Genomic DNA, 21,104 nt, shown 5'->3' with positions numbered 1-21,104 from the left:
AGGAGGGAGAACAAAGTTAAGCTATGATGGGCGTTATCATGAACGAGGTGGAATTATTTGCTTTCATGTCCATTTTCTCCAATGTTTTTGGAGGAAAAGCTGAAGTTAAGAGACTGGGATCACATCGGCCAAACGATGTTCAAATAACTCAACGGGACAAACCACAAAATCGTAAGTTTTGCATTTCTTGGTTTGACAGAAAGGACTGGCTAACGGCAAGTATAGCTAAGAATCACTTCCTGTTTCCTATGCTTACTTTGTGGCATCACAAGTTAGTGGTGTGTGGAACCCAAGCAGCAGGCGCAGACAGGAGGGTGAATTAAATAACGATTTAATACAGATAAGAATATATCCTTTATATATATAAAGCTGGAAAGAAAGTGGTATTCCACTAATTCAGAGGAAGTGTATGTGGCTTGGAAAAATAGTCTAGTAATTTATAAAAAAAAGCTCTTCGTAATGCCAGGACAATTTATTTCATCTTTAATAGATGAGAACAAGAACAACCTTAGGTTTCTCTTAACACTGTACGCCAGGCTGACAAAGAGTCAGAGCTCTGTTGAACCTTGTATTCCTTTAGCTTTAACCAGTAACGACTTCATGAGCTTCTTACACATAAAATAGTTCTGATTAGAGATAAATTAATCTGGCCCTTCCTACAAATGTCACAGATGCTTTTGAATTGTGTTTAGACTGATGAATCTTTAGAATTCTTCATCCTTATATGTCTCTCTGAACTAATTTCAACAGTTCTACATCCAACCATCACATGTCTTTTAGTCCTATCCCAACTGGACTCTTCAAGGAGATTTTACCTTTATTAATTCTTCAATGTTAGATCTGATTAATCTCTCTAGTACAGGCCATGTACCACAGGCTTTAAGGTCTGCTGTCATCAACCTTTGCTTAAAAGCCCACTTAGATCAGATGTGTTAGCTAACCTATAGACGATATCCACCCTACCATTCTCTCTAAAATTCTGGAAAGAACAGTTGCAAATCAATTATGTGACACTTACAAAGGGAATAATTAGTTTGAAGTGTTTCAGTCAGCTTCAGAGTGCTCATAGACGGAAACAGCTCTAGTGAAAGTTACTAATGACTTCTCATAGCATCAGATAATGGACTAGTCTCTATACTTGTTTTTTGTTAGATCTTAGTGCAGCGTTTGACACAATCGACCACAAAATTTTATTACAGTGTCTAGAACATTCAATTGGCATTAAAGGGACAGCACTGGACTGGTTTAAATCTACTTTCAGATAGGTTCCAGTTTGTGGCATGTCAACAATAACTCTTCTGAGCATACTAAAGTTAATCATGGAGTTCCTCAGGGTTCTGTCTTAGGACCGATACTTTTCACATTATACATGCTTCCTTTAGGCAATATTATTAGGAAGCATTGTATTAACTTCCATTGTTATGCAGATGACACACAATTGTATTTATCTATGAAGCCAGATGAAACTGATCAGTTAGCTAGACTGCAAGATTGTCTTAAGGACATTAAAACCTGGATGACTTTTAACTTCCTACTGCTAAATTCAGACAAAACTGAAGTCATTGTATTTGCCCCAAACATCTTAGAAACTCACTTTCAAAGCAAATAGTTTACTCTGGATGGCATCACGTTGGCCTCCAGTACTACTGTGAGGAATCTTGGAGTTATTTTGACCAGGACATGTCCTTTAACTCACACATAAAGCAAGTCTGTAGACTTCCTTTTTTCACCTGCGTAATATTGTAAAATCAGGAACATTCTGTCTCAGAGTGATGCAGAAAAACTAGTTCATGCTTTTGTTACTTCCAGGCTTGACTATTGCAATTCCTTATTATCGGGTTGTCCAAATAGCTCTCTCAAACATCTACAGTTGATACAAAACGCTGCTGCGAGAGTACTGACAGGAGTTAGCAAAAGAGATCATATTTCCCCTATACTTGCTTCTCTTCACTGGCTTCCTGTTAAATCCAGAATAGAATTTAAAATCCTTCTTCTGACATATAAAGCTCTTACTAACCAATCTCCATCATATCTTAAAGATCTGTTAGTACCATATTATCCTAGTAGAACTCTTCGCTCTCAAACTGCAGGCTTACTTGTTGTTCTAGAATTTCTAAAAGTAGAATGGGAGGCAGAGCCTTCAGTTATCAGCTCCTCTCCTGTGGAACCTGCTCCCAGTTTGGGTTCTGGAGGCAGACACCCTCTCTATTTTTAAGACCAGGCTTAAAACGTTCCTTTTTGACAAATCTTATAGTTGGGGGCTGACTGGGTGACCCACAGGGGTTCGGCTTGTGTCTTCATTGCACAGCTGACTCCCTCTTGGTCGTCCCTTCGTTCTGCCTCTAGTCATGCTGCTATAGGCCTATAGGCTGCTGGGGGACTTTCTTGACGCACTGAGCCCTTCTCTATCTACCTTTACATTTAATATGTATACCGTTATTGCAGTACATTCACTCTGTTTCCCCTGTGCTATTTCTCCGAGGTCCCTGGTCCCAGAGCTGGATGCTTCAGATCTGTGGTTGATGTTCCACCAGCTGGTCCAGTCTCCGCCATGTCCACTGTGGGATGCTGCTGCTGACCTTCCTCCAGCCCTCTGCTTCCAGCTCCCCTTTTCCACCAGTCAACTCTGCATCGCCTTCACTATACTTGTTATGCTAACTTACATACTGTTTGAATTTTACTGCTAGCTATATATGGAGTATGTTTAGTGCAGAGCCGTACATCATCAGAGTAAACTATGAGTCAGTTTTCAATGTTAGCTTATACTTTGTTTGTATCACATATCTTGTCATACATGTATCCAAATGTGTGTTGTGTTTTCCTTGCTTTCCCACCCCTCCCTCTTCTCCCATCCCTCCCCCTTGCCCTCCTCTGTCCCTCTCAACCCGCTCGGCCAGCAGGCAGATGGGTCCCCCCTATATAGAGCCGGGTTCTGCTCGAGGTTTCTTCCCTGTTAAAAGGGTGTTTTCCTTGCACTGTCGCCTTTGGGCTTGCTCTGGGGGTCAGGCATATGGGTTCTGTAAAGCATCTTGAGACAATTTGACTGTAATTGACGCTATATAAATAAAATTGAAATAAATTGAAATATATATATATATATATATATAAACAGAAAACTCGTAAACTGAAGCAGGAAGGAAGTGACGGGAAAAATATACTAAACTGAACTAAACTAAGGGCAAGACCCGAAGGCCGAATTAAACTAAGCATAAAACAAAACTAAATTACAGGTGAAGGGAGGCTCACGGAATGTCCAGGACTGGGGACGGCGGAAGCGGGCAGAACTGATGGAACCGAAGAAGAGAGTGTGGCGAGGGCAGGGAAAGGCAAATAGTCCAGAGGGGAAACAGAGTCGGGAAGTGGCGTGCAGGAGACGATGAACGGAGAGCAGGGATGAAGGCGGAGTGTGTCGTAGGGCAAGGGCAATGGAACAATGAACTAGCGACGAGCTGCGTGCTAGAGAGTGACACGGAGTGGATTTTCACTCCTGTCCCATCCCACTCCCACTGAAAAAAAATCTTGTCCCGTCCCAATCCCGGGCCAGAGTAAAAAAAAAAAATCCTGTCCCATCCCACTCCTGGTAAAATGGCTCCCACTCCCATCCCACTCCCGTTCAGAATGACTCCCACTTCTTGTACCTCTCCCTTTTGTTCCTCCTTCCTCTAGTTTTTAGGCAATACAATTAATTTGATTTGATTTTCTCCCCATTCTTTTTTAGATTGCTTTGTGTTCTGCAGTTTTATTTCAAAAGATATGGCAACAGGAACAGTTCATCTCTGGTAAAATTAGGAGCCATTTATTACCTCGGTCCAAACAAAAGTGCCTACCTTAGTGTAATAAACCCAAACATATGAAGCTTCATTTTGCTTATTTATTGAGCAATTGTTCCCTTTGAATGAATGAATAGACCACTCGTCCCTGACTCACTGCTGTACTTAACTATGGTTAAACACGTTTTGCAAGCGGCATACGGCGTGTTAACGCCGTCACACTCGACTCTCGTGAAGCTGAGCAATATTTCCGACTTCCCTGCCATTTCTGTCAGCTTAATAGATAGGTCCTTACTTCTTACTTTGCGTTGCAAATCAGTTTTTAGCACATCAGATTCAACGCCAGTGCTAACTCCCTCCATTGCTGTTCTTCTTCTTTGAATTACGGCGGAGAGCAGCGGCCGGAAGCACTGGCTTCTGGGCCGTGTAGTTCTTTTCACTTCCATTACAGTGTAGACTTATTGGCAAAAAAACTACAAAATGGTGGCGCATGTCATAAATTATATTTGTCTTATTGGTTGGTTCCCGCTCCTGTCTGCTCCCGTTAACTTTTATCCTGTACCGTCCCAATCACATGATCAATAGTAAAGCTGACTCCCATCCCGCGGAATCCCGAAAAAATGCCAGTCTCTACTGTGTACGGAGCCCAGTTTTATATGGCGCTGATTGTTCATTCATGCTGGCTGTGCACTCAGCACAGCCGCTCATCATTATCTTGACGAGCCGGCTCGTTGCAGCCAGAGGGGCGTGACAGTACCCCCCCCATAAGGTGCGCCTCCTGGCGCACACAGGACTGATTGGGGTGCTGGCAGGTGACTTCTGCAGGAGGGACCGCTCCAGAGGGTGGCCCGAGGGACCGGCAGGCTGGGATTGGGTGGGTGGGACGGACAACATCGGGGAATGGTCCAGGGTTGGACAGGCTGGGGGGACCGCTCCGGAGGACGGCCTGGGTGCAGGACAGGCTGGGGCTGGATCGGGAACTGAAAACTAGGCCGACAGAGGTCCTCTGGCAGCCGGACTGGGAACCGGCAGCAGGTGAGACGGGAACCCTCTGAAGGCCGGGCTGGGAACCGGCAGCAGGCGAGACGGGAACTCTCTTGAGGCCGGGCTGGGAACTGGCAGCAGGCCAGACGGGACCCTTCTGGAGGCCAGGCCGGGAACTGGCAACTGGCCCGAAGGGGATCTTCTGGAGGCTGGGCTTGGAACCGGGAACTGGTTCAGCGAGGCCCCTCCGGGGGCCGGGCTGGAAACCGGCAGTTGGTTTGACGGGGCCCCTCCGGGGGCCGGGCTGGAAACTGGCAGTTGGTTCGACGGGGCCCCTTCGGGGGCTGGGCTGGAAACCGGCAGCTGGATCGACGGGGCCCCTCTGGGGGCTGGACTGGTGGCCGGACTGGAAACCGGTGACGGTGACACTCCTTCAGGGTCTGAACTGGAACCAGGGCAGGGGACCCCACCAGGGCTGAGTCGGAGTCGGGGGCCCCTCCGGGGGTGGAGCTGGAGCCAGAGCCCCCTCCAGGGGTGGCGAGACCGGAACCGGAGACCCCTCCAGGGGTGAAACTGGAGCCGGAAACCCCTCCAGGGGCGGAGCCGGAACCGGCGGCCCCTCTAGGGGTGGAACCGGAACCGGCGGCCCCTCTAGGGTTGGAGCTGGAACTGGAGCCGGGCACCGGTGGCCCCTCCAGGGGTGGAACTGGAGCGGACGGCCCCTCCGGGGGCTTAACTGGAGTGGACGGCCCCTCGGGGTGAAACTGGAGCGGCCGGCCCCTCCGGGGGCGAAACTGGAGCGGCCAGCCCCTCCGGGGCGAAACCGGAGCGACCGGCCCCTTCGGGGGGGCGAAACCGAAGCGGCCGGCCCCTTCGGGGGGCGAAACCGGAGCGGCCGGCCCCTTCGGGGGCGAAACCGGAGCGGCCGGCCCCTCCGGGGGCGAAATCGGAACTGGTGGCCCCTCCAGGGGCGAAACTGGAACCGTCAGCCCCTCCGGGGGTGAAGCCAGAGGTTCCTTCCTGGGTAGAGACGTAACCGAAGTCCCCTCCTGGAACAAGGCTGGACTGGACTGAAACGGGACTGGACTAGGACTGGACGGAACTGGATTGGACCTGAACTAGACTGGATTAGAACTGGACTGGACAGCTAGTTGGACTGGGAAACAAGCTGGACTTTACTGGACTGGACTGAAACACTAGCTGGACTGAACTGGATGGGGACAACTGGCTGGGCTGGGCTGGACTGGGCTGAACAACTGACTGGACTGGACAGGAGAGGGACACCTAGCTGGACTGGAGGGTCAGGAGGAACTGAAAGGACTGGAGGAACAAAAAAGGACTGGAGGGACAGGACAGGGGAGACCACTCCTGCAGGGGAACCACAGGGTGTTGAAGCAACCACTGCAGGAGGACCACTCGATGTTAAAGTGGCACAAAGTCTCATCAGGATTTGGGGGGAGGCACTACGCCCCTTCAAGGCTGCCGAGGAGGAACTATGTCCCCCAAGGCTGCCGAGGAGGAGCTATGCCTCTTAAAAGGTTCAAGGGAGGCGGTGTGCTTCTTCAGGGCTAGGGGGAGATGCTACGTCTCCTCAAGGTGGCCGAGAAGGAACTATGTCCCCCCAAGGCTGCCGAGGAGGAGCTTTGCCTCTTAAAAGGTTCAAGGGAGGTGGTGTGCTTCTTCAGGGCTAGGGGGGAGATGCTACGTCTCCTCAAGGTGACCGAGGAGGAGCTATGCCACCTCAAAGCTGCTGAGGAGGCGCTACGTCTCTTCAAGGATTCGGGAAGGCGGTTTGCCTCAAGGCTGCAGGGAAGGCGTTTCGCCTCACCAAGGCCGCGGGGGAGGCAGGACGTCTCACCAAAGTCGTGGGGAAGGTGAGATGCCTCGACAAGGATGCGGAGGAGGCGGGACGCCTTGTCAAGGACGCGGAGGAGGCGGATCGCCTCGTCAAGGACACGGAGGAGGCGGATCGCCTCGTCCAGGACACGAAGGAGGCGGGACGCCTCGTCAAGGACACGGAGGAGGCGGGTCGCCTCGTCAAGGACACGGAGGAGGCGGGTCGTCTCGACAAGGTCACGGAGGAGGCGTTTTGCCTCTTCAAAGCTGCAGGAGAAGCTTTAGCTTCTTTGGAATTGCAGGAGAGGCGGGAACCCTCTCTAAAACTGCAGAGGGAGCTTCTTCTTCCTTCGACACTGCAGACGGAGCCCGTTGCTCCTTCAGAGCTGCAGCGGGAGCCTCTTGCTCCTCGGACGCTGCAGCGGGAGCATTTAGCTCCTCGGACGCTGCAGCGGGAGCCTTTAGCTCCTCGGACGCTGCAGCGGGAGCCTTTAGCTCCTCAGACGCTGCAGCAGGAGCCTTTAAAGCTGCAGGGCCCGTAAGGGCTAGAGACGGGGCGATCGCCCCCACAAGAAACAGGAGATGGGGCGATGGCCCCCACAAGGACAGGAAACGGGACAAGGGGCCCCACAGGAACCAAAGACGGGGATGAGGCAGCTCGGGGCCTCTCGTCAGCCGGAGGGAGTGAGACGGCACGGGGCCTCTCCTCAGCCGGAGGGAGTGAGGCGGCACGGGGCCTCTCCTCAGCTGGAGGGAGTGAGGCTACACGGGGCCTCTCCTCAGCCGGGAGGACGACGACCTGCTCAGGAGTTGCAGGGGTGCAGAACTCTTCTAGAGCAGGAGCTGGGGAGCGCTTCCTGGTGCCGCACCGACGGCGACCAGCTTCTGCACTAGGGGTGCTGTGGATGGCGGGGAATTCAGTGCCTGTTGGTTACCCGGGGAGCTAATGAAGTGGGGAGCGGCGAGCCTCTCCAGGGCCGAGGAGGCGACCTCCAGGCCCTTAAAAAACTCCCTTGCCACCCCAGGGTCTCGGAAAGAACCTGGGTCCATCTGAATCGGCCCAGACAGGCCTAAGGGAATTTAGGCCAGCGAGCGTGGCCCGAAAGGCTGCAATTGCCATGGGGGGTGCTTCGGCCCCCATTGTTCCGAGACACTCGGCCATCCTCTCTGTCATTGCAGAGGTGGCTGCGAGTGTCTCGGAGACGGCGGAATGCCAATTAGAAAAGAATGTTCCTCGGCTGAGTTCCGAGGTGGGCGGTTCTGGGATCAGAGGACTGGGTGGGCTCTGAATCTGGATCTGGAGGACCTTGGGCTGGTTCGGGGTCTGGTTCTGGGGAGCAGAGGCTGTACCTGATTCAGGTTGGAAAAAGTGGAGGTCAGGTTGTGCTGGTCAGAGGACTGATTCTGGGGGCGAGAGGACTGGGTCGAGGTCTGGTTCTGGGGAACAGAGGACCGGGTCGGGGTCTGGTCTTGGGGAACAGAAGACAGGAAGATGGCCCCGTGTGGACAGGGAAAGGGGATTTGGTGTTGGAAATTGCGAATGCGGGATCCAGAGAGCCACGGCGCCTTCTGGCAGCGCGCCCCTGGCTGCCAGGTCGCTTGGTGACTGACTGAGGAACAGGGTTGGGTTGACTGTAGAGATAAGGGCTAGGGGCGTCAAAACCGAGAGCTCGATCTAACAAAATCCCATAGGTCGTGAGAGGAAATAGAAAAAGGTGGGGGCTGCATGCCTCTCCCCTGGGGACCACGCCGTTTCTTGGAGGGCGGCTTAATCACCAGCCGGGTTCCCCAGAATGGACAATCTAGATCGGAGCTCGACATGGTGGGTGAAAAAAGAAAAAGGTCTAACCTGAAGCTTGCTGGGTTCACTTATGGCTGGTTCATTCTGTCACAAATTAGTGGTGTGTGGAACCCAAGCAGCAGGCACAGACAGGAGAGTGAATTAAATAACATTTAATATAGATAAGAATATATATATATATATATATATATATATATATATATATATATATAAACAGAAAACTCGTAAACTGAAGCAGGAAGGAAGTGACGGGGAAAAATATACTAAACTGAACTAAACTAAGGGCGGACCCGAAGGCCGAATTAAACTAAGCATAAACAAAACTAAATTACGAGTGAAGGGAGGCTCACGGAATGTCCAGGACTGGGGAAGGCGGAAGCGGGCAGAACTGATGGAACTGAAGAAGAGAGTGTGGCGAGGGCAGGGAAAGGCAAATAGTCCAGAAGGGGAACAGAGTCCGGGAAGTGGCGTGCAGGAGACGATGAACGGAGAGCAGGGATGAAGGCGGAGTGTGTCGTAGGGCAAGGGCAATGGAACAATGAACCAGCGTCGAGCTGCGTACGGAGCCCAGTTTTATATGGCGCTGATTGTTCATTCACGCTGGCTGTGCACTCAGCACAGCCGCTCATCATTATCTTGTTGAGTTGGCTCGTTGCAGCCAGAGGGGCGTGACATTTGGAGGAGAAACCGCCTGGACTCAACAAGGAATTGTGGATTTGAAACATTTGTTGGACAAAATTAGAAAACATGAATGCAACAGAAGTCACATGGGAAACAGCGTCAAGCTGTCCATGTTAGGAAAAGTTAACATCGCCTGTCAGCTGGATGAGGGCCACCGCATCGCTGTACAGAGGCACAACGAGCTGGTGAAAAAAATAGACATTCTCTATCAAGGATTGTGGACTGTATTAAATTTTGTGGAGCACACGAGCTAGCTTTACGGGGGTCTGACAAATCCCCCACTTCAACCCAACACGGCATATTTCTGGACCTGGTTGACCAATTTTCTTTTTAGACAGCCAGTTAGCAGATCACCTGTCAAACACACAAGTTGCAAAGTACACATCCAAGACTAGCCAAAACGAGTTGCTTGATTGTATGTTAGCTGTTTATGAACAAAAAGTGACTGATGAAATATCGCAGACGGCATTTGTGGCTGTGCAAGCTGAAGAGACAACTGATGTGGCATGTGTATCTGTGTGTGTGTGTGTGTGAGAGAGAGAGTGAGAGAGAGAGAGAACTAAAGTATAGTGTACCTGTAATTGATATAACTGTGTGTATCATAGGTGATGTTGCTTTTGCAGGCGTCTTAACTATTTAATAGGTATTATGCATTTATTAGCCCACCCAACAAATTTCACCACCAGCCGCCACTGAGTATGACACAGCAGCAGCAAAGAGACATTTTAAGCCAGAGTGAGAGATGAACTGGTTCGTTTTTTAGGTTTTAATTTGTTGAAGTGTCTGTGTATGTATATATACATACATATACGTATACATACATACATACATATATATATACATATACACACACACACACACACACACACACATATATATATATATATATATATATATATACACATACATACACACATTTCATTTTTTGTAAATTTTCTTTCCTTTTTTAAAAGAACGGTTTATCTTGTAATTTTAGTTTTGGATTTTTGGAACTCTTTCAATCTATACTGTTCAATAAAGCTCTTGTTTTTCAACATTATCATCATGTCATTTTTTTTCCCTCCCAATAAATTGTCACTGATTGTAGGATAGCTCATTGGTTAACAATAACAAGTATGTAGGTTAACTAATTTTACACTTTACATGACCCCGTATTTATTAAAGTGTTAATAATAGTAATAATAATAATAATAATTATTATTATTATTGTTATTATGAGCGGGGGTGAGGAGGTGGGCGGTGTGGGGGGGGGGGGGGATTTCATGGCCCAGGGGTTGACCAATAGCAACAGATGTATCAACCAATCATGACACAGTATTTTTCTGCAGCCATGTCTTGTTTCATCCAATCGGTGTCCTGAGTCACGGAGACAGGCAGGCTAGATGCTAATTAGTTGTCACACCTCTGCCTTGCCCTAGGTGTGAAGTATCCCCCCCCTCCCCCCCTTGTCCCACACACCCATCCCCCTACCCCACAAACATGTTCTGTTTTAGGCCGTTCTCAGCCCGTGTTGACTGGTTGTTCACAGCCTGTGAACAGCCAATAACTGTGGAGAACTAGGTAGGTTTTTCAGAATTCACAAGGTCGATAATCTCGCTTTTCATGCAGTGTTTTTACTTATTTTAATGCTGGATGGATTATTGCAGAAGATAATACAACAAATATCAGCTAATGTTTCTAACTGACTAACATTTTGGAGGATGCAGGCATCGATCCCGCGACCTCTTGCCTGCGCCTGCAGCACTCTGCCGTTAGAGCGAAGTAAGCCCAAAGTAAGCCCGAAGTAAGCCCAAGCCAGCCAATCAGTGAACGACCTCATGTTCCGTTGGGCCAATCACATCCCGAGCCTGTGGGCTTACTTTTGACCAATCACATTCGATCTCCCGGATCCTTTCTAAACTCTCGGAGGAAAATGATAAACAGTCATCCACAGCTGTCAGGACTATCTTTTAGCAAGCGGTAAGTTTAAACATATTCTCTTTTTCAACAGCTAAATGTGTCTTAGACATTAACTGTATGCTGTTGTTGTTAGCGTGACATGTTTATTGTGAAAAACAGCACTTTGGTAATGCGTAGTGTGATGCTGATGCTCCCTATTATACTTCAGTGAACTTGTTTATTAGAAATATTGGGTACACAACAAAGACAGCACATAATAGCGACTTTTCTGTGACGTACATCTCCCTTTCACTAGTTGCTTCAGAGTATATAGCACTCGGGGAGTAGCTAACCTAACTTTATAATGATCTCGTCATAATAATGCTTGTTATTGGAAAGTAATCTGGCGACTCTTGCCATCATAATCACGTAATAATACTTCTACAAAAATGTGTGCTCTGTGGAGGTTCTGGCCAGCTGAATATATTACGTTTCAGAGCCGTTTATGATCGGAATTTTATGAAATATCATAAATGCCCGCCTAAAACCTCTTATTCATTGTGTGCACCCCGGTATAATTATGGGATCACCTGACATAAAATGACGAGTTGTACATGGTATTACACCAACTAACCCTAACCCTGCGTTTTGGGTGGGCGGGCTGGCTGCTGTCACGACAGTGCGGGTAGTACAACAAAACTAAAAATGATAAGATTGTACAGTATTTCATGACAATTAATACCTCTAATTTACTACAGTTACTTAGTACTGTTCCAGGGGAGCAGTGAATTGCCCATTTGTAAGTTCTTTGAATGCTGAGTGAAAAATGTGATATAAATCCAATGTTATGATTATTTTATAATTTAAAACAATGTCTATAAATATAATAAATATAACTATCTGTTTATGGCTGTTTCCTCTCAGATTGTGTATGCATACCCAGTGCTCCACAAAACTCCTCTGGGGCGACTCCTCATGGGGCCAACTGAAGAGGCAAACCAGAGTGAGACCGTGGTGGCAGGGAGAGCCAGGAGCAAGGAGGAGGTTCTGGCCGAGGCCACTGCCTTCGTGAGGCAAAACGGAGGGGATCCCGGGGACCAGTTCCTGGTTCTGGCTCACTGCAGGATCCAGCTGGGGAAGTACCAGGGCCAGAGGTTCCGGTGGCTGCTTGAGAATGCGCTGGGTTATGGGGTCTACCTGGTCGGCAGCATTTGGGGGAAGAGGAGAGGGACAACCCACTGTTGGCCAATAAACACCTGTTCCTCAGGTACACCTTCCAGATCAGGGAGATGGGGAGGCTGTGGAGGTGTACCAGAGAAAACAGGCCATGCTGCAGGAGGCCCAGAGGACCGGAGACTCTGGCTGTCTAATGGTGGAGTTTGGCGACTTCAGGGGCAGGTCCATGAAGGAGGTGAAGGAGGACCAAAGCAAGGAAGCCCAGGCTCTCATCACCTACCTGAAAAAGGCAACAGCCAGGCCAAACACCAACATGGCCCTCTTCAAAGCATATGTGCTGAAGAGGCAGGCTTCGGCTCCAGCCCCTGTGCCCACCACCACTGCCACTGCACCTGCCCCCACTGCTGCTGCCACCATGCCCACTGCCACTGTGTCTGTTCCTCCTCTACCTGCTGCAACTCAGAGCAGGCTCCAGGTTGCTGCCACTGTGAAGGCCCTGCTGGCGCATTGGAAGCATTTGTCTGCTTCACAGCTGGCACAAAAATATTGTCTCCAGCCAAACCCTGTAAGTAATAAGGTGATTTGCAAGCATTAAAATTATTACAGTGTATATGCAGTAAAGTGCCTATCATACACACGTGGACAAAATTGTTGGTACCCCTCAGTTAAAGAAGGAAAAACCCACAATTCTCACTGAAATCACTTGAAACTCACAAAAGTAACAATAAATAAAAATTTATTGAAAATTAAATAATCATAAACAGCCATTACTTTTGAATTGTTGATTAACATAATTATTTAAAAAAACAAACTAATGAAACAGGCCTGGACAAAAATGATGGTACCTCTATAAAAGATTGAAAACTATTTGACCAGAGTGACATGATTAACTCAGGTGTGTCATTTAATTGACATCACAGGTGTTTCCAAACTCATAATCAGTCAGTCTGCCTATTTAAAGGGAGACAAGTAGTCACCCTGCTGTTTGGTGAAAAGGTGTGTACCACACTGAACATGGACAACAGAAAGCGAAGGAGAGAATTGTCCCAGGACATCCGAAAAAAAATGATAGACAAACATCTTAAAGGTAAAGGCTATAAGACCATCTCTAAACAGCTTGAAGTTCCTGTGACAACAGTGGCTCATATTATTCAGAAGTTCAAGACCCACGGGACAGTAGCCAACCTCCCTGGACGTGGCCGCAAGAGGAAAATTGATGACAAATTGAAGAGACGGATCGTTGGAATTGTATCCAAAGAGCCCAGAGCAACCTCCAAAGAAATTAAAGGTGAACTCCAAGGCCAAGGTACATCAGTGTCAGATCGCACCATTCGTCGTTGTTTGAGCCAAAGTGGACTTCATGGGAGACGACCAAGGAGGACACCACTGCTGAAAAAAAGTCATAAAAAAGCCAGACTGGAATTTGCAAAAATGCATGTTGACAAGCCACAAAGCTTCTGGGAGAATGTCCTTTGGACAGATGAGACCAAACTGGAGCTTTTTGGTAAGGCACATCAACTCTATGTTCATAGACTCAAAAACCAAGCATACGAAGAAAAGAACACTGTCCCTACGGTGAAACATGGAGGAGGCTCAGTAATGTTTTGGGGCTGCTTTGCTGCATCTGGCACAGGGTGTCTTGAAAGTGTGCAAGGTACGATGAAATCTGAAGACTATCAAGGCATTCTGGAGAGAAATGTGCTGCCTTGTGTCAGAAAGCTTGGTCTCAGTCGCAGGTCATGGGTCTTCCAACAGGACAACGATCCAAAACACACAGCCAAAAACACCCAAGAATGGCTGAGAGAAAAGCGTTGGACTATTCTAAAGTGGCCTTCTATGAGCCCAGATCTGAATCCCATTGAACATATGTGGAAGGAGCTGAAACATGCCATTTGGAGAAGACACCCATCAAACCTGAGACAACTGGAGCTGTTTGCTCATGAGGAGTGGGCCAAAATACCTGTTGACAGCTGCAGAACGCTCATTGACAAATACAGAAATCGCTTAATTGCAGTGATTGCCTCAAAAGGTTGTGCAACAAAATATTAAGTTATGGGTACCATCATTTTTGTCCAGCCCTATTTCATTAGTTTGTTTTTTTAAATAATTATGTTAATCAACAATTAAAAAGTGATGGCTGATTTTGATTATTTAATTTTCAATAAATTTTTATTTATTGTTACTTTTGTGAGTTTCAAGTGATTTCAGTGAGAATTGTGGGTTTTTCCTTCTTTAACTGAGGGGTACCAACAATTTTGTCCACGTGTGTAAGTATTCACCCCCTTTGATGTTTTACCCTTTTATTGTTTTCATAAATCAATCATGGTCAATAAAATTTAGCTTTTTTAACAAAAAAAATTAGAAAAAAACTCTTTAATGTCAAAGTGAAAACAGATTTTTATAAAGTAATGTTAATGAAAGAAAATTATATAAATGAAAATAATTGTTTGCATAATTATCATTACACCATCTGGGCCAACTGCCTTCCCAGAGCAAAGTCTCTGAAGCTCCAACATCACCCCTGTCTCTGTGACAGAGATGGATACAGGTGCTAGAAGGGAAGTGGCTGCAGCTGTGGAGACATGTGTAGGAGACGGAGGAGAAGAAGGAGGAGCTATAGTGGGGATTCCCATATATTGAGGAGAAGAAGGAGGAGTAGCAGTGGAAGTAGGTGTGTCCACAGTGTCAAATCTGTTGAAGAACAAGTTGAGTTCATCAGCTGTTTCTACATCACCCACTATTGGCTCCCTCCTCTTTTTATTGTTGTGTCCAGAGATGGTATTGATTCCTCTCCACACATCACGGATGTTACTGTGTTGAAAATTCCTCTCTATCATCTTTTTGTATTCCATCTTTGCCTCTTTCAGTCTCCTCTTCAACTCATGTTGCACTTCTTTGAGCCGTTCTTTGTCACCATCTCTAAAAGCTTGTTTTTTCTGGTTGAGGATTGCCTTTATGTCGCTTGTGATCCATGGTTTGTTATTGGGGAAACAGTGAACAGTCTTTGCAGGTATGACTGTGTCTCTACAGAAGTTGATGTATTCAGTAAAACAATCAACCTGTCTGTCAATGATCATACTGTCCTCATCTGTTTCCAGAAGCGCATTCCAGTCTGTTGATTCAAAGCAGTCCCTTAGAACTTCACTAGCTTGAGGATTCCATCTTCTGATTTGGACTTTAGTTCCAGGCTGTCTCAGCACACAGGGTTTGTAACAGGTCTGCAGATAAACCAGGTTATGATCTGACCTGCCCAGTAGTGGTAAGGCAGTAGCTCTGTAAGCTTCTTTGACATGGGCATACAGCAGGTCCAGGGTTTTATTCTGTCTGGTAGGGCAGTTAACAAACTGTGTAAATCCAGTCAGGTGAGAGGAGAGGCTGACATGATTGAAATCTCCTGATATTATTACAAGTGCCTCAGGATGTTGAGTCTGTATCCTAGCAACAGTATCATGCAACACATCACATGGAACAAAGTCAGTTGCTTTGGGTGGAATGTATACAAGTATTGTTATGATGTGACTGAACTCCCTTGGGACATAATATGGCCGAAGTCCAACTGCCAACAGTTCAATATCTGGACAACACAACTTCTCCTTAACCGTTATGTGTGAGGAGTTACACCATCTCTGGTTAACAAATAAAGCCAGACCTCCTCCTTTCTTCTGGCCACTAGCTTTAGCATCTCTGTCTGACCTTATGAGGGTGAAGCCAGGTAAATCCACAGTTGAGTCTGAGTTGTTTTGATTCAACCAGGTCTCAGTAAAACACAGGAAACTGCATTCACGGTATGTTTTGCCCGTCTTCACCAATGTCTCCAGCTCGTCACATTTGTTTGGCAAAGAGTTCACGTTTCCCATGATGACTGATGGATGAAAGGCCTGTATCTCCATTTCCTGGCCTTCACCTTTGCACCAGCACGGCAACCATGAAAACACCTCAAGATGTCCACTGGAATTGGATGTTGCAGTCCAGATTTGTTCTGTCTCAATGAAAAAAGCTCCTCTCTTGAATAGATTCTTCTCCCAGCAGAAACCTCCATCAGCAGTCGATAAAACACGACAAAATATTTAAAAAATATAGCAAAAACACAACAAAAACTGAAAACAGTTAAGAGACACCAAACTTTGCAGCCACTTTCACAGGCGCAGGTTCCGGAATGCAGACCAACCTGGCGTTTATTCACCAACATTCACACTAAAAGAACACAAAGCAAAGGCAGTTAACTGGTATATTGTGGCACTCCTTTCCTCTCTCCCACTCAACTGCCAGCCTATATAGGCATTCCCCTAATCAGCCCCTCAGGCCTACCAACATAAGGGTTAACCGAAAAAATCAAACAAGAAATTCAAAAAAATATATCTTTAATTTGAACTGTAATGAACATTAAAACCAAGCATCTTTTAACCAAAACCAAAAATTGACATCCTCATCAAGAAACTTATTCATTTTATCACCTGAAGCGACTACTTCTTAACTGCTTCTCCCCTATGCCTGTTTCTTCCTGGAACCTTTAAAAGGATGTTCCAACACATGGGGACTCTTTTGACTGGAACGCCTGCAGGGACAAAAGAGAGGTGAGTCATGTCAAACTTTTCAATTCTTACATTCTGAAAACAATGCCACATACCCAATTCTACAGTCATTCAGTTATAAATTCAGTCCAATCACTTAATCATGGCACTAAAACTGTTATTTTCCATCCTGTAGGCCTCCCCAGGTCCTACACCCAATGCTGTGAGGAGACGCACCAAACTACACATGGCAGCCCCAACACCACACTCATTAAATCCATCAGACAGTCATTGTGTGTTCTTGTATCTTTGTCCCAGAATGTGAACTCCATATAGGCAATGAAGCTGACCTTCATCACATTGATGAATTACAGATAAGTTGAAATAGAATAAAAAGATTTACACTGAAGAGTTCTTGAGAAGGCCTAGTTCCTTGATGCAGCCACATGGTAAATAAACTGTTTGCCTTCCTCAGCTACACCAGATGCTGTGACAGCTGGTTCTTAAACCTTCATCTTTGGGCTCCACTTTCCATTTCCTCAGCCAGGTGGAGTTAAACTCTGGTCTCCTCTAGGGGGGTAAACACACCTATGGAAGATGCCAGCATGTCGTCATTTGTTACGGTCACGTGGTACAAGACCGCTGCTGGTTGGCAAGAACCGGCAGTAACATAACAGCTTGCTACAAGAACGGTATCGGGTTTGAAACAAATACGTAAAATTATCGCTTTTCATGAATGAAATTGCTCATGTATTTACCACAATGGTAATATCATGTGTAGTTGTTGGTTGTACGAAGCGTTTTGAGAAGGGATCAGGCTTGAAATTTCACCGAATACCGATTTCAGGAGAGAGAAGATGGCGGTGGCTTCAGCCATCAACAGGAAAAATTGTACCCCAGTAAGCAGCAGAGATCGTGTTTGTGGCTCCCACTTGTCTTCAGGTAAACTATTCAACAGTTTAGCATGTTTAGCATATCCAACATTGAGCTTATTTACACCATTCATTCTCCCATAGACACAATGCACTCTCTCTTCTGTTCACATCCACATACTGATAACAAAAGGGAATGTACAAAATCAACATGAAGCTCAATTTGGTTCCTACACCAACTTTATTGTCATTACACAGAGTCCAAGTATAAAGACAAATGCAGTTGAGTACGTAACTGTAAGTGCAAAAGAAGCAGTAAAAGTGCTTCATGAACAGTTTGAGTGTCTACAATATAATATGGTATAAACAGTACTAAGTGGTGTGATCACATTAAGTATATAAATGGAATAAACTATAGAAGACAATATAAAATAGATAAATGAACAATATGAGATACATGCAGTTATATAGAAATATTTCAAGCACTGTTTCAAATCCACAGAGCAGGGTGTGAGGGTTTTATTTGGGTTCCAGCACATGTGGGTGTGGAGGGCAATGAGGAAGCAGATAGCTTGGCACAAAGAGCAACCAAGGAGGAAAGAATAGAATTTGATTTAGGACACGGAGAGTCAGATTATGACTCTGTTATTAACAAACTAGTCAAAGAAATATGGCAGAGGGTTCAGGAGACAAAAGAAGAGGGGGACTGATTTTGCTATTCAAGGTAAAATGGAAAAGTAAGAAGGCACTTCAGTGGTGCTAGAAGAGGCTCAATTGTTCTAACCTGGCTAAGACTCAGACACTGCAGTCTGAAAAGTGGACTGGCTTTGATTGGGAAGCACAGAGACAGGAACTGTGAGTGTGGTGAACTAGAAACTGTGAGAAATGTTCTTCTTAGGTGTAAGCTCTACTCATGCCAACAGAAGAAACATTAGAGACTAGGAGCAGCTGGACGAACTGTTTTTAATCTTTGCTAAACTTCTGAGCTTTCTCATGACCACAGGACTGCATGAGAAAATATGGAGGATTCTCTAAGGACTATGAGTAACATCCAGTAGGTGGCAGCAATACGCCAGTGATGCGTCTAGTCCGCATAATTCAATGAGGAAGAAGAAAGTAAGTCAGTGTTTCTGCCGGAACTTCACAGTGTGACACCCGGCGGATGTAAACAAAGAAGCATGAGCAGAGTTAGCTTCACTGCTGTGTGGACTGAGCTATAAAACCACAACCACAAAGAATGTAATTTCGCCTAAAGATTCGGTTCTCAAAAAACGTTGGTCTCAGGAAAACCTAATAATTGAAAATCAGATTGTGAGTAACACCATCTTCAATGTGAGTAGCCAGGCAGAAAAGACACACAACTATGCCGCATTTTTCAAAACGAAAAGCTGCGATTTCGGAATTGAGCCCGAATCATAGCCACGTTAATAAGGTTTGTAATAAACTAAACCGTTTGTAAATCAATCAAGAATTGAGCGAGTTGTGAGTGTTAAAGTGAGGAAATCATCCACCTTACCATTGACTACAGTACAGTGCGCCAGAGCAGTCCCCTGTCCTAAGATGGCCGCCAAGTGACGACGCCGCCGACTCCGTCTTGAGACATCCAGTGTTTGTATATATCTATGGTTTCTGCCGGAACTTCACAGTGTGACACCCGGCGGATGTAAACAGAGAAGCATGAGCAGAGTTAGCTTCACTGCTGTGTGGACTGAGCTCTAAAACGGCTGTATTATAGTATGAAGGAGAAATATCAGAGCGAGAAAGTAACGATGTGTTCAGTTGAGTATCTGAGAGAGTTGATCAGCGACAGACTAGCTGCTGCTGCTGGAGAAATATTCACAGAGTTTGAAAAAAACATCGTCCAGTACCAGGAGGAGATCGATCGTCAGCGCAGACTGCTGGATGTCATCTGGAAACCACACATCCCCTTACAACCCATAGGTGTGTGTGAAGAATTCCACTTATAGCATGTGTAGTGGTTGTGCACTCTCTCTTGCATTATGTAGATAATCAAACTGGGAGCATCCTCCCTATGGGAGACGCCAGCATGTCGTCATTTGCTATGGTCACGTGGTACAAGACTGCTACTGGTTGGCAAGAACCGGCAGTAACATAACGGCTTGCTACGAGAACGGTATCGGGTTTGAAACAAATACGTAAAGTTATCGCTTTTCATGAATGAAATTGCACATGTATTTACCACAATGGTAATAGCGTGTGTAGTTGTTGGTTGTATGAAGCGTTTTGAGACGGGATCAGGCTTGAAATTTCACCGAATATCGATGTCAGGAGAGAGAAGATGGCGGTGGCTTCAGCCATCAACAGGAAAAATTGTACCCCAGTAAGCAGCAGAGAGCGTGTTTGTGGCTCCCACTTTTCTTCAGGTAAACTATTCAACAGTTTAGCATGTTTAGTATGTCCAACTTTGAGCTTATTTACCAAAAGATACTGATTTAGTGTCGCATCCTTCGCGTGAAGCGATCTCTATACTTTCGGTTTGGTTCAGTGTTGTCATGTGTTACCGATCGCTTTTTAGGCGATGAAAGTTTACTAAAGTCGAATGAAGTATATTCAATAACATCTCCTTAAGCCAGCAGCCTCCTATTTGTAACCACATTTGTTTCTGTATGCGTCTAGCGATCGTTTTTTAGAATTGTCCTATTTTCGATCACCAATACTGTGAGTCTGTTACTGTTACATAGAAGCCATACTGCAGACAAAAAATACAGCAACTTCTTGATGTTTCTTTGATATCTTGTTGAAGATTAACAGAAGATATATTATTTTTAATTCATAATTATATATTTTTGGGTGGGTGAACTGCCCAGCGGTGTCAATCAGGTAAAAATAAATGTCAGTGAAGGAAATGTCCGGCCACAATGAAGGATCGTCAACCCACTCAGTCTTCAAATTGTAGGGATCTGGCAAGGTTTTACTGTTTCCCTGAGATCTCAGCTTACTCACGTATCTTTGTCGGGCCTCAGGTGATGAGGATTGAGCATAATCGGACAATTTCACGGAAGGATAGTTCGCATTGTTATCATCAGCCATTGTTCCTCTGGTTCCTCTTGCCAACCAGCGCGGTAATCACGTGACTTCGTGACGTCACTGTTTGTAAACACTGGCGTCTCCCATTGGCATCAAATCCGCCGGACATAGCAGGCTGAGACCGCAATGTGGAGGAACACACCATACAGGGTGGCCCAAAAGTTTGGAAACAAATGAAAAGTCTATATTCCAAATATTATATGTTATTTCAATAAATCAGTACCACAGATATATTCAGAAGAGTGTCAGATTAGTGTAAAACAAACATTTCGCCATGTTCATGTTTGTTTCTTATACAAAGACGTGAACGTTTCCACCACCTGGTTGCACTGGTCTCTTCTGGAATGTATCTTCATTTATGCTTATGAAGGTTCCTCAAACTGGTCAGTAAATGTTGCTTCATAGTACTTTTGGATGTTTAAAAAATTAAAACTGTCAGATACTTTACCATCAAGAGTTTTGAAATCTGACACTGATGGCCTGCATTTTGAAGTTCTGCTCCAGCATACCTGGACCTTATGGTTCTATTAATTTTCTTCCGAGTTAT

General features: G+C 46.0%; 1 protein-coding gene across 3 annotated transcripts in view; it reads left to right on the top strand.

Annotated features, from left to right (window-relative positions):
- The first annotated feature begins 18,685 nt into the window (after positions 1-18,685).
- LOC127535658 (zinc finger protein 239-like) overlaps positions 18,686-21,104 on the top strand; it is a 62,010-nt gene continuing 59,591 nt past the window's right edge. For 2 of the 3 annotated variants that reach the window (XR_007944509.1, XM_051954194.1), the window contains exon 1: positions 19,136-19,450. Coding sequence is in view for 2 of the 3 variants with exons in the window: in XM_051954194.1 (XP_051810154.1) it covers positions 19,246-19,450 (205 nt within the window). In the remaining variant the exon portion in view is untranslated. Of the gene's footprint in view, positions 19,451-21,104 lie in introns of all 3 variants that reach the window. The other variant, XM_051954192.1, reaches the window with a different exon arrangement.

Source organism: Acanthochromis polyacanthus, chromosome 10 (genome assembly GCF_021347895.1).
Source record: "Acanthochromis polyacanthus isolate Apoly-LR-REF ecotype Palm Island chromosome 10, KAUST_Apoly_ChrSc, whole genome shotgun sequence".
In the NCBI taxonomy this organism is placed as follows: Eukaryota; Metazoa; Chordata; class Actinopteri; family Pomacentridae; genus Acanthochromis; species Acanthochromis polyacanthus.
Note: the sequence above shows the minus strand (reverse complement) of the source record. Positions and strands in the feature narration are given on the sequence as shown.